The sequence below is a fragment of the Taudactylus pleione genome, unplaced genomic scaffold (genome assembly GCF_031769625.1).
Source record: "Taudactylus pleione unplaced genomic scaffold, aTauple2 ptg000018l, whole genome shotgun sequence".
In the NCBI taxonomy this organism is placed as follows: Eukaryota; Metazoa; Chordata; class Amphibia; order Anura; family Myobatrachidae; genus Taudactylus; species Taudactylus pleione.
Window position 1 is genome coordinate 15345458 of NW_028284420.1, and position 12226 is coordinate 15357683.

General features: G+C 39.9%; 1 protein-coding gene across 3 annotated transcripts in view; it reads left to right on the forward strand.

Moving 5' to 3' along the window:
* SS18L1 (SS18L1 subunit of BAF chromatin remodeling complex) overlaps positions 1–10863 on the forward strand; it is a 43376-nt gene extending 32513 nt beyond the window's left edge. For 2 of the 3 annotated variants that reach the window (XM_088442682.1, XM_088442699.1), the window contains 5 exons: positions 737–838; positions 1083–1175; positions 2012–2137; positions 2383–2510; positions 7490–10863. In XM_088442682.1, the coding sequence (XP_088298808.1) occupies positions 737–838; positions 1083–1175; positions 2012–2137; positions 2383–2510; positions 7490–7516 (476 nt within the window). In that variant the 3' untranslated portion in view covers positions 7517–10863. The remainder of the gene's footprint in view (positions 1–736; positions 839–1082; positions 1176–2011; positions 2138–2382; positions 2511–7489) is intronic. The other variant, XM_088442690.1, reaches the window with a different exon arrangement.
* The last annotated feature ends 1363 nt before the right edge of the window (positions 10864–12226 follow it).

The window sequence follows — 12226 nt, forward strand, 5'->3', positions numbered from 1 at the left end:
ATGGGAATCCGTGAAGCCTGTACTTAGGATGAGCCCAGCACTCACACTCACTGCTCCCGACACCCACTAGTGTGACTTCATATGAGCAGGGGGAGGCGGGTTCGGGCCGGGGCACAGAAGGGCACAGAAGTGCCCAGATACGGCTGTGACCCTGATTACTGTAGATTTCTTCACACTGAGTAAAACAGTTGAGTCATGAAAGGTGCTAAGTTACAATATGGCTGCTTGGAAATGCCAGTTTAAATGAAAATCTGACCACATGGAGCACTATTCCTTTGGTATTTCATTTTACATCAGCTGAGCAATGAATGTTAGTTATTTTTAATTTGGTGCCACAAGGCTCTACAGCGTTGTACATAAAACATACAGCAAAGTGCATAATTACAAAATGGTACAGACAAGAACATTTACATATATACTTAATTACAAAGCTCAGATTACACAATTATATAAATAATACAGAAGGGAGAGGGCACTGCTTGCGAGAGTGTACAATGTAGGATTCTCATGTATAATAGTAAATGCAGTTATGTGGATATAATACAACATATAGTCGTGCATTAATGTAAACATTACAGTAATGTGAAAATAAGCAGGTTCGCTTCTTTATTTATTACCAGTTATTTATATAGCGCACACATATTCCAAAGTGCTTCATATGTGTATTTGTGAATGTACATTTTCACTGTGAGTATATGTACACCTGCTAGATTCTTCATGTCCCTTGTGCTTTCAGGTTCTGCTCAGCAATATCTGGGTCAGGAGGAGTATTACAGCGAGCAGTATGCACACAGCCAGGGTTCCTCTGACTCTATGAGCCAGCAGTATTACACAGATGGTAGGTGTCATCTTCCCTCTATATAGATATAGAATTGGCAGATTCCAGCAAGCTGACAATTATTGATACTTGTGTTGGGTGGTAATGTTTTATATTCACTATCAATCCAACATGTGAATATTCAACCTTTATTGTGGAGATACTGTAGAATATGTCTTTTCAAATTCAATTTTCTTTCATAAGAGGTATTTTATTTGTATATATTGCGTGTTGTTTAGGATCTGACTTCTGTTGTATAATCTAGGACATGGGGACTACACTTACCAACAATCTTCGTACGGTGAGCAGAGCTACGACAGAACATTCGATGACTCCTCACAGCATTACTATGAAGGAGGTCAGACACATGGATCATTCCTACATACCATTAATGGAATCATCATTGATTATGTGCACACATTTCATGGACCACAGAGCAATCGGTCACATTTGTACCATAACAAATACAGAAGCTTATTGGCTGCTAGGAATACAACACATTTGTGAACATTGGGTCTAATTCAGAGTTGTACGCTATGCTGGTGTTTTCACAGTTGTGCGATTATCGTCAGTCTGCGCATGTGCCTGAGTGGAAATGTGCATGCGTCCAGATACATTACTATTTACTCGTAGTGTTATTGACAGATGGAGTGTTTGGGGGAGGTAACAGGGAGTAGTGATTACAGCAATGCCTGGAGCATCCTGAGGATGCTCCGGGAAGCTGTAACGGCAGCAGTGTGACCGCCTGAAGCGTCCTAAGGATGCTCCAGGTGGCACTCACTCCATAGATTCTGTCTGCAGGGTGCCATTATAGGCACTCTGCTATCCAGATGAGGCTAGCAGAAAAAAGCTCTGAGGGTCAGACCAGATGATTCCAGAGGCCTTATACGGCCCCCGGGCCTGAGGTTCCCCATCCCTGGTCTAACCCTATCTCTTATTTATGATTTTATAACAATCCTATACATGCAGAATTGAGATAGTGTAACATTTTAGTCACTGGAAGTGGTTTTAATGCTGATATGTTAATATATACCTATTGCCTCCACATAGTGGACTCCAATATTTTGCAAATCAATATTCAGCTTACTATTACACTAGCTATGAATGCAGTTTACTGGTATGATCATGCATTCACATGTAAAGCAGTGATGCCCAATAACAGGGAAAACCATGAATTCATGTAATTCTTTGCAGGAAACACACAGTACACCCAGCAGCAGAGTGGATACCAACAGGGAACTGGCCAGCAACAAGCATACTCCCAGCAACAACAATACTCAAATCAACAGAACTATCCAGGGCAGCAACAGCAGGGATACGGTGAGCAGGACAGCGTGTGCGGGGGCCTTATTGGCATACAACAGTTGATGTGAAATAGTGAGGGACAAATATATACACAAAGTTATTGTTTTCTGTTATCAGCCATAAAAGAGCCAGATGGCCTCCCTGCACTTTCTTTTATTAGGTGTTCTGATATGATTAGGAAGAAAAAATATCTCTTATGAACACAGACTACACTGAACATATCTTATACATCATCTACTGCAATTTGTTATTGTTTTCAGTTCCAGCACAGGGCTCTTCCTCACAATATTCCACCTACCAGCAAGGCCAGAGCCAGCCGTACTCCAGCTACCGGGCACCGCAGACAGCATCTTCTGCCCAGCAACAAAGGCCCTATGGCTATGAGCAGGTAGTACATACCATGTCCCTAAAAATACCCCCCACCACACTTGTTGAATGTGCATGTTTCTGAACAACGACACATCTGATTAATCTATAATTTTAAGTCAAGGTGGATAACTTATTTTTCATAAGCTTCTATGTGTTCCCTCTTTGGTTTTTATCTCTTTACTGCAACCTAGTCACCGATTGTATACAAAATACTCTCCTCCATGATCATTCAAATCTTGCCCCACAGACACCATAACCTGCATCTTTTTTTTACCAATTCCCCCCCACCCCCTACTTCTTCTTCTATTCTTTTGCCCTCTACAGCTCAATTTTTTTTTTTTTGCTCCTAAACTCTGAATGTTTAAACCCTATTTATCTCAAAACTTTTATTATTAAATTTCAATATTTAGTGTTCGTTCTAGCACCCTGCACCTGTCACGACCAATGCAGTTCCTCTTTCCTGCCTGAGGTGTCGCTCTCTACCCTGGTGCTTCTAGCACACTCAGCTGATACAACAAACTTCTGAGATGCAGACCAGAGTGTGCTAGAAGCACCAGAGCAGAGAGCGACACCCCCAGTCAGGAAAGAAGAACTACACATGTATTGACAGGTGCAGGGTGCTAGGATGAACTCTAATTATTTATAAAATTTCAACATTTTACACTGTGCTGTACAATATACCCAGAAATTAAATACTAAGGCAAACTAACATCAAGGTAATCAAGGTCTTGCTCTGCCATGGCAGCTTGCACCATGCTGAATCCCAAAATATTTTCCCTCATTAATTCCCGATCCCCTCCTCACTTGGATCCTGAACTGACCCTCCCCCCTCTCGGCTCCTGATCGTTTCCCCCCTCTTGGCTCCTGATCGTTTCCCCCCTCTTGGCTCCTGACCCGATTCCTCCTATTTATATATAATATATATCTATATATATATATATATATATATATATATATATATCTCACACTATATAGACAAAAGTAATTGAATCAATAAGATTTTTTTGACGTCAGTACTTTGTAGGTCCACCACGTGCAGTGATGATTAATGTAGACACCCTTTTTGGAAAACTGTCCACAAGTTCCTGAACAACAGCAGGTGGTATGTTTTGCCATTCCGCCTTAAGTACAGTGACCAACTGTGACACTGAAGAAGGTTGAGTTAGCCTATAATGCACCCATTGCTCCAATTAGTCCCCGAGCTTCTCAATGGAGTTGTGATCGGGACTCTGAGCTGCTAGTCCATCCATGTTACCGAATTTTCTGTATACCAGTCCAGTGTTGCCCCCTGGAAACATGACAGGTGGCATTGTCGTCCTGATAAGAATATTCGTTATTTCCATAGAACTGCAAGTGCATGGGCCTCCCTACGAAATGTTCTTTTGGACCCATGTGCAATGGTATGCATGGGACCATTTCACTTAGCAGGGGCGTCAAATCACTTTTGTCTACACAGTGTATATATACTGTGTGTGTGTGTATGCGTGTGTTTGCGTGTGTGTATATATACATATATACAAAGAAATCCAAGCGGCACTCCTGGGCTTTAAAAAATTTAAACTGGACACTCTCCCTCTATTCCAACGTTTCGGAAATGTATTACCTCTTTTATCAAGGATACATATAATGTGTGTGTGTCTGTGAGTGTGTGTATACGTATATATATATATATATATATATATATATATATATATATGTCAGGTCCATAAATATTGGGACATTGACAGAATTTTCAGATTTTGGCCTCTATTCACCACCACAATGGTTTTGAAATGAAACAAACAAGATCTGCTTTAACTGCAGACTTTCAGATTTAATTTGAGGGTAATTACATCCAAATCGGGTGAACGGTGTAGGAATTACAACAGTTTCAATATGTGCCTCCCACTTTTTAAGGGGCCAAAAGTAATGGGACTATCAACTCAAAAGCTATTTCATGGACAGGTGTGGGCTATTCCCTCGTTATTTCATTATAAATTAAGCAGGTAAAAGGTCTGGAGTTGATTCTAGGTGTGACATTTGCATTTGGAGTCAGTTGCCGTCAACTCTCAATATGAGATCCAAAGAGCTGTCACTATCAGTGAAGCAAGCCATCATTAGGCTGAAAAATCAAAACAAACCCATCAGAGAGATAGCAAAAACATTAGGTGTGGCCAAATCAACTGTTTGGAACATTCTTAAAAAGAAAGAACGCACCAGAGAGCTCAGCAACACCAAAAGACCCGAAAGACCACGGAAAACAACTGTGGTGGATGACAAATAATTATTTCCCTGGTGAAGAAAAACCCCTTCACAACAGTTGGCCAAATCAAGAACACTCTCCAGGAGGTAGATGTATATGTGTCAAAGTCAACAATCAAGAGAAGACTTTACAAGAGTGAATATAGAGGGTTCACCACAAGATGCAAACCATTGGTGAGCCACAAAAACAGGAAGACCAGATTAGAGTTTGCCAAACAACATCTAAAAAAGCCATTACAGTTCTGGAACAACATCCTATGGACAGATGAGACAAAGATCAACTTGTACCAGAGTGATGGGAAGAGAAGAGAAGGAAAGGAACTGCTCATGATCCAAAACATACCACCTCATCAGTGAAGCATGGTGGTGGTAGTGTCATGGCGTGGGCATGTATCGCTGCCAGTGGAACTGGTTCCCTTGTATTTATTGATGTTGTGACTGCTGACAAAAGCAGCAGAATGAATTCTGAAGTGTTTCGGGCAATATTATATGCTCATATTCAGTCAAATGCTTCAGAACTCATTGGACGGCGCTTCACAGTGCAGATGGACAATGACCCGAAGCAAACTGCAAAAGCAACCAAAGAGTTTTTTAAGGCTAAAAAGTGGAATGTTATGCAATGGCCAAGTCAATCCCCTGACCTGAATCCGATTGAGCATGCATTTCACTTGATGACGACAAAACTGAAGGGAAAATGCCCTAAGAACAAGCAGGAACTAAAGACATTTGCAGTAGAGGCCTGGCAGAGCATCACCAGGGATGAAACCCAGCGTCTGGTGATGTCTATGCGTTCCAGACTTCAGGCTGTAATTGCCTGTAAAGGATTTGCAACAAAGTATTAAAAAGTGAAAGTTAGATTTAGGATTGTTTAGTTTGTCCCATTACTTTTGGCCCCTTAAAAAGTGGGAGGCACATATAGAAACCGTTGTAATTCCTACACCGTTCACCTGATTTGGATGTAATTACCCTCAAATTAAATCTGAAAGTCTGCAGTTGAATCACATCTTGTTTGTTTCATTTCAAAGCCATTGTGGTGGTGAATAGAGGCCAAAATATGAAAATTCTATCAATGTCCCAGTATTTATGGACCTGACTGTATATATATATATTATATATATAAAAATCACAGGGGCTCTGCACTCACCATAATAACAACAATAATAATAATAATAAACAGGGTTTTGGTTCATGAATTGATCAATGCATTTAAGCTTGCAGTCCCGTCACGAGTGCCCACTATACTGCAAGTCCCTACTCTATTGCTCAGAATTATAACATGGAAATAGCTTTAGATTAAACAGGTTAAAAGGGGTGCATGAGAAAATGTGATCACAAAATAATTAATTAAAAAAATTAATCAAATAAACAAAAAGCGCACTGATCCACGGCACTCACCATTCCTAGATTTGGGGTGCAACATGGTATGTGGGTGCAACATGGTATGTGGGTGCAACATGGTATGTGCTATTTAAACAATGTGGCCACATACCATGTTGCACCTCAAATCTAGGAATGGTGAGTGCCGTGGATCAGTGCGCTTTTTGTATATATACGTGTGTGTGTGTGTATGTGTGTGTGTGTGTGTGTATATGTGTGTATATGTATATATATATATGAGCCAGCACATCCATCACTGAAAATGTATCTTTATCCAGATAGAAATCCATAAAAATCCAAAGGTACCACTTCACGTCAACTGTACTTTATGCTATTTTACCAATATGCACTTGGCATGAAGTTTTATCTTTGGATTTTTATGGATTTCTTTCTGGATAAAGATACTTTTTCAGTGATGGATGTGCTGGCTCTTGTATAGTTTTTGATTCAACATTATATATGCTATGCACTCCAGTATTATTCATTTAGGGTAGTGTGTGCAGTCTTCCTAAAGTAGAATTTTTGTCCAGGTCAAATTTTCAAGTTATTAAATAAGGCATAAGGCATCCCAGACCGATTGCCACCCCTCTGTGCAGTTTTCATCCAAATCCATCCAGTGGAAGGCCCAGAACAGGCTCCCCGGTCAAAGTTCTGCCCAGGTAACACCGAGGGGTCCGACCGGGACCCTAACCCGCCTTATACCTCACTAGGAACCTCCCGTTGGTTTCATCCTAATTGGTGCGGGGGTGTCCAACTGCATTTCCAGACAAACAAACAGACCAATTATTTTTATATATATATATATCTCTCAGTTGGTCCTGTATTCTTTTCCCCTTTAAAAGTCCCTGTCTTTTTTTTTAGAGTCCCTCTCTTTCCTATTTCCTCAATATGGACGGGATGTACTAAAGGGTGAAATGCAGTCAAAACTCAAAAAAACTCTTTTTGGAGGTTTGGCCGCATTTCCATATGTACCAGGGACTTGCAGTGGGGAGGCAGAGCCTCCCCTGTCATACTCCCTCTCCTATCATACTCCCTTTCATGCTTCAGAGTTTTGATACAAATCCTGTGTTTTTATACATGTGTGCCTCCCCAGCCATTGACCTCATCGCACATCACTGATATGTACCAATCTCCGGAATGTGATACCCCCGAGAGGGATCCAATGCGATGCTTATTACATCCCGCCGTATATGTCTTATCTTTTCATGTTCCCTATCCCTTTTTTTCATCCACTGCCTGTTGTTCTTTCACTGTCACTAACAGACCTCCTAGATTATTTCATTCCATACATTCCTTCCAGTTTGTGTAACTAGCTCTTCTTCCCAATTCCCCACTAGGCCCTGTGGCATTTACTCTTGTCTTTTTATACCTTACCTCCAGGGTCAGTATGGAAATTACCAGCAATAACCCTGCAACATCTGTGCCCCTGGTCTGAGGCTGGCAGGACTGTCGATAACACTTACCTGAACTCCTTGCCGCACTTACTGATTCCAAAATGGAGAAAGAAGAGCATTAAAACCAACCTAGACTCTCTCCATGGAACAAATATGACACATGGTCTAGTCAAAGGAAGAATTCAAAGTTCAATGTTTTGTTCCATTCATTGTTATCTGTGCTGTTACATAGCAAGTTCTAAATTCAAGGTATGGTTTTTCCAAGGGAGGTGGCGCAGACTAAACCAATAAAGTATACCAAACTGTAATGGGACAAGACTACACCCTAAATACAAAATGAACAGAATTGTGCTGGAGCTTACACTTGGCATCAGGTCAAACCTGCTGAATGGTTGGGAAAAGTTTATGGCTTTATCATTCTGTGTAAGGTGATGAGGAAAAGGTCACACAGTTGCTTGTACACATCAGAGGCAGCCATTTTGTGGGCTTAAACAATATTTTCAAGTAATCAGCGTATGGATTTACTTGGAATTAGTGACATCACTGAGAAAGCTACTTTACTAGGAACCAGTGGCTACACACTCAGCCTTCCATCGGTTCATTGGCTGCCTCAAACGTGTATAGGTGACTGGCGCGTTTTAACAGTAGTAATAAATTTATGGTCGCCAAAATTATCAGACATTGGCAGTCTATGTCACTTTATGCATCATTAATATCTGCATGTAGACACAATTTTTTGCATGGCTTGAAAGGGCCACTAAACCCAAAATACAAATAGGTTCAATATTAAAAAGGCGTCTTATAATATTCACACGCATAAATATAGTTAAACTGGAACAGGGTTGGCATTGTGATTACGTCTGCTATGAGGTTTTTTTCAGTTACTCTAACAGGGTTGGCATAATAAAAATATTGGTTTTGTCTTCTAAATTATTGCCACTTTAAATGTGCAGGTGAGATCGCCAGAATCCCTCTGCTTCTGAAAACTCCAGACCTTATTACATAACCCCTATGTGTTTGCCAGTGTGTTTAACAAATGTTTGATGTGTGGTTCACATGCAGAAGTTATACCATGTTTGCAAATGTGTTCATAATGTAAGCGGTATAAAACTTTTCCCATTTGTTTCAATAGCACGTTCATGTAAATGGGATTTCCATAATGTGCACTACATGTAGAAATGCTATTGGATGAATGGGAAATAAATAAATTATTTTAAACTACTAGCAGTTTGCCCCCTACCCAACATTTTTTCAACCAATGTTTATTGATAGATAGTTCAAGAGGTTCTTACAAATACGGAGACAATGAGTGTAGTGTGAACCTGGTGATAACTGTCTGAGGACTACACACACAAGGTCAGGCCTGCCTCCTTAAGATAAGGTAAGGAGCAGGTCACTCAGGTGGTGGGGTTCATCCTGCTCTGAGGACTGGGCGAGGCATCCGACATTGGTCAAAATGGTCAGACAGCGTGCCAGGGACAAATTCATTGCTGGTCTGGGTAGCAGTGGGCCCCTTAGTCCCCAGTGCAGTGTACCTGCTGCACCACTGTTAGTTCCACCCCTGGATTGTACTCCACCAGAACTTTATAGTTCATGTGAAGTCGTCTTAAATTGTAAATAGGAGAAGTCTTCATCTGTAATTGTAATCCACTGGTAGGTTTTTAAAATTATTTGTAATCCTTGGCTAATTAAAATTAAAAACTCCTTACTATGGGACAGGCTGTAGAATGACAGAAAAATAAAATGACTGCAAGGGTAATGTGCTGTTCAACTATCCACAAGCAGTTTCCTACAAAAGCCATCAACTTAATTGTCTGGCATTGAGAGCAGTATTGGGGACTCTGCTTTATCTAATTGTCTATGTGGAAAATGCACATTTAACAATGTATTGTTAATTATTGCAATGCAATGAAATACATCATTTATGTCAATGGACCATTCATTTCATGGAGCTTTCTACTTAAATTAATGGGCAATTGAAATGATGATGTAACAGTTTGAATTAAATACTAATGGGTATGTACGCCATATCCCCTGTTAATGATATAACTGTGAATGCAAATAGGTATTAATACAAAAATAGAGCTGGTTTTCCTTTTACATGAGCACTTTTTTTTAAAAAGCCATTGGGTAAGGAGTCCTACATATACGTTTATGAATATTATAAGATGTCTTTTCATATTGGATCATTTTGTGTTTTAGTCCCCAACAGGTACATGTGTTTTAATCAAAAACCTTTGTAATTTAAAGGGATTTCTATTCTTTTTATGGAAGGATATTTTGTGCAGAGTTCTGGGAGGCAGTGGGTATTGATTTTGTGTGCTCATCATAGTAGTGTGGCTCAGCCAATGTTCAGAAAATGAGAAGTTCCAGCAATGCCTTCTATAGGGTATGTGAATAGAAATGGTTTTGATATGTGTGGGTATTGTATGGCAATTAGGGAACAGTTAACAGGTCTTAAGTTATTTGTCCTCATGTTTGGTTTGAAAAAAAGAGTAATTTAAAAAGTATTGTCTTTATGAATGAGACGTTCACAGCACTATTGGGGTTTGATTGTGTGCTTATTTATTGTTTGAAATATAATTTAAAGTGCACATATGGAGAAGCAAGAGTCTTTATGTATCTGTCCTGATTTATATGTTTATTTAGTAATGCTTTACACATGAGATGTACAGTATGTATGCTTTTCAGCAGTTGTAGAGACAATTCTGCTTTTGATAATTCTATAATGATGCCACACAGTACAAATCTATCTATCTATCTATCTATCTATCTATCTATCTATCTATCTATCTATCTATCTTTCATGGGCAAGGTCATGGTAAGGGTGCCATCTCCTGGGGTAAATGGTTGCACTTGTCATACAGCAGTCAATTAGTAGCACACCAGTCCACGGCTTTGGTACAGGTATCCACAGCTAGTTTTATTAGCAGCATTAGCAACACAAAAATAAACAAAATACAAAAACAAATCCTGGCCTGTCTGGCTCTAGCTAAACAAACTGATACCCTCTCGCTTAAGGTCGGTACACAGTAGACGATGTTTAGTGTGTACCGATCTCGTTAGAGACGGGACCCGGCGAGGTGTCCCGGCATCGGCAAGTGCGTACACACTTGCTGATGGCGGGGGCCATGCTGCATTCAGCAGCATGGGCCTCGCTGACGATGATGCCTATTGGACCTGCATGCAGGTCCGACGGACGATGTTGCTGACGACAAGCAGGAGCGCGCATCATCAGCGACATAGCGGGTGCCAGATATGTCGTCCTATCCGGCCGGATCGCACTCCAATAATTCCAAATACAATACTTGGGCTGGTGCCCTCCTTGGGGTGCAATCCCTGTGGTAGGCGATGCAGAAATGGCGGCACTCAAGCGTCTTAATGATGCAAAGGAATACTTTATTCCAACGTTTCGGGACAGATGCCCATCATCTGTGTCGAAACGTCGGAATAAAGTATTCCTTTGCACCATTAAGACGATTGAGTGCCGCCATTTCAGCATCGGCTACATATACATTTATATATAATGGTGGTTCCATTAATAAGGTAACAAGATGTTTGATTATGTAAATTTATTCAACACATACATATATGTATAATTAATAGTATGGCCTTGGTACAGATAATTTTTCCACAAAATTCCCATAATTGTCTAAGCATTTGTTCCAACGGTACACCAGGGCATCTATCCCTACACAGAAGAAATCAGTGTCAGTGGCTTGCTGAACTTCACTGTCAGTTGTAAATCGCCTTCCACCCAGGTGCTTCTTTAATGCTCCAAAGAGATGGAAATCACTCGGTACCAGTTAAGGGCTATAGGGAGGATGGTCCAGTGCTTGGCCGGCTAGAACACTGTTCATCTTGAATGTCTGTCCTGCCTTTATCGAAACCAAGTTGGCTTCCCTCTGTGCTTTTTTTTTTATTATAGCCAGGTAATAGCTGTGTGCTACTAAACTATATAAAAGCTAAATAAATCTCAATGTACATCTAAAGACAGAACAACATATTTAGTAATAGTTACATATGTATGTACAAGACAATGAGAACATATTTCATTTCTAGCAAAGCACTTATTATTTTTTTCTCCCCATGAATGTGAATTTTTTTTTTTTCAATCATCCACATGAGTGGATTTAAGCGCGACTTAAATATAAATGTATTGAATTAAACGCTTGCAACTGCATAATTGAATTTATTTCATATGAGCAATTAAACACAGTTTCAACATTCAGTCTAGCTGCAGAAAAAAAACTTGTAAAACTATGCATGCAATCCCCCCCAGAAAAAGCAAAACAAAACAAAATGGCCCCCATTCGCAGTCACAAATAGCTTAGATGATTACTGGGAGTTGGTATTTTATGTCCTTTAAATAATGTTTTTCATTACAGGACCAACTATCTGTCGATTAGTAATTTTATTTTATACTCTTTGAATAGTTACCATTTTGCCAGAATCACTAATATCCCTCCTGAAGTAATAATCATTTTAGGAAAATTCGAAAATGGGGGAGAGTTTACTCTGATTTGTAAAATAATGAGAGAAATGTTATTAAATGTCTAAATTTATTTATAATAGCTTTATTACTAACTTGCATGGGACACCTTGTTACCTTTCTAATACTACAGTGTCACCTATGTACAGTGGATTCAACCAAGATACAGAACAATGTACCCTATCAGTTTGATAGGAAGCAAAGGCCTATAAGTAAATTCCTAGTGAATTA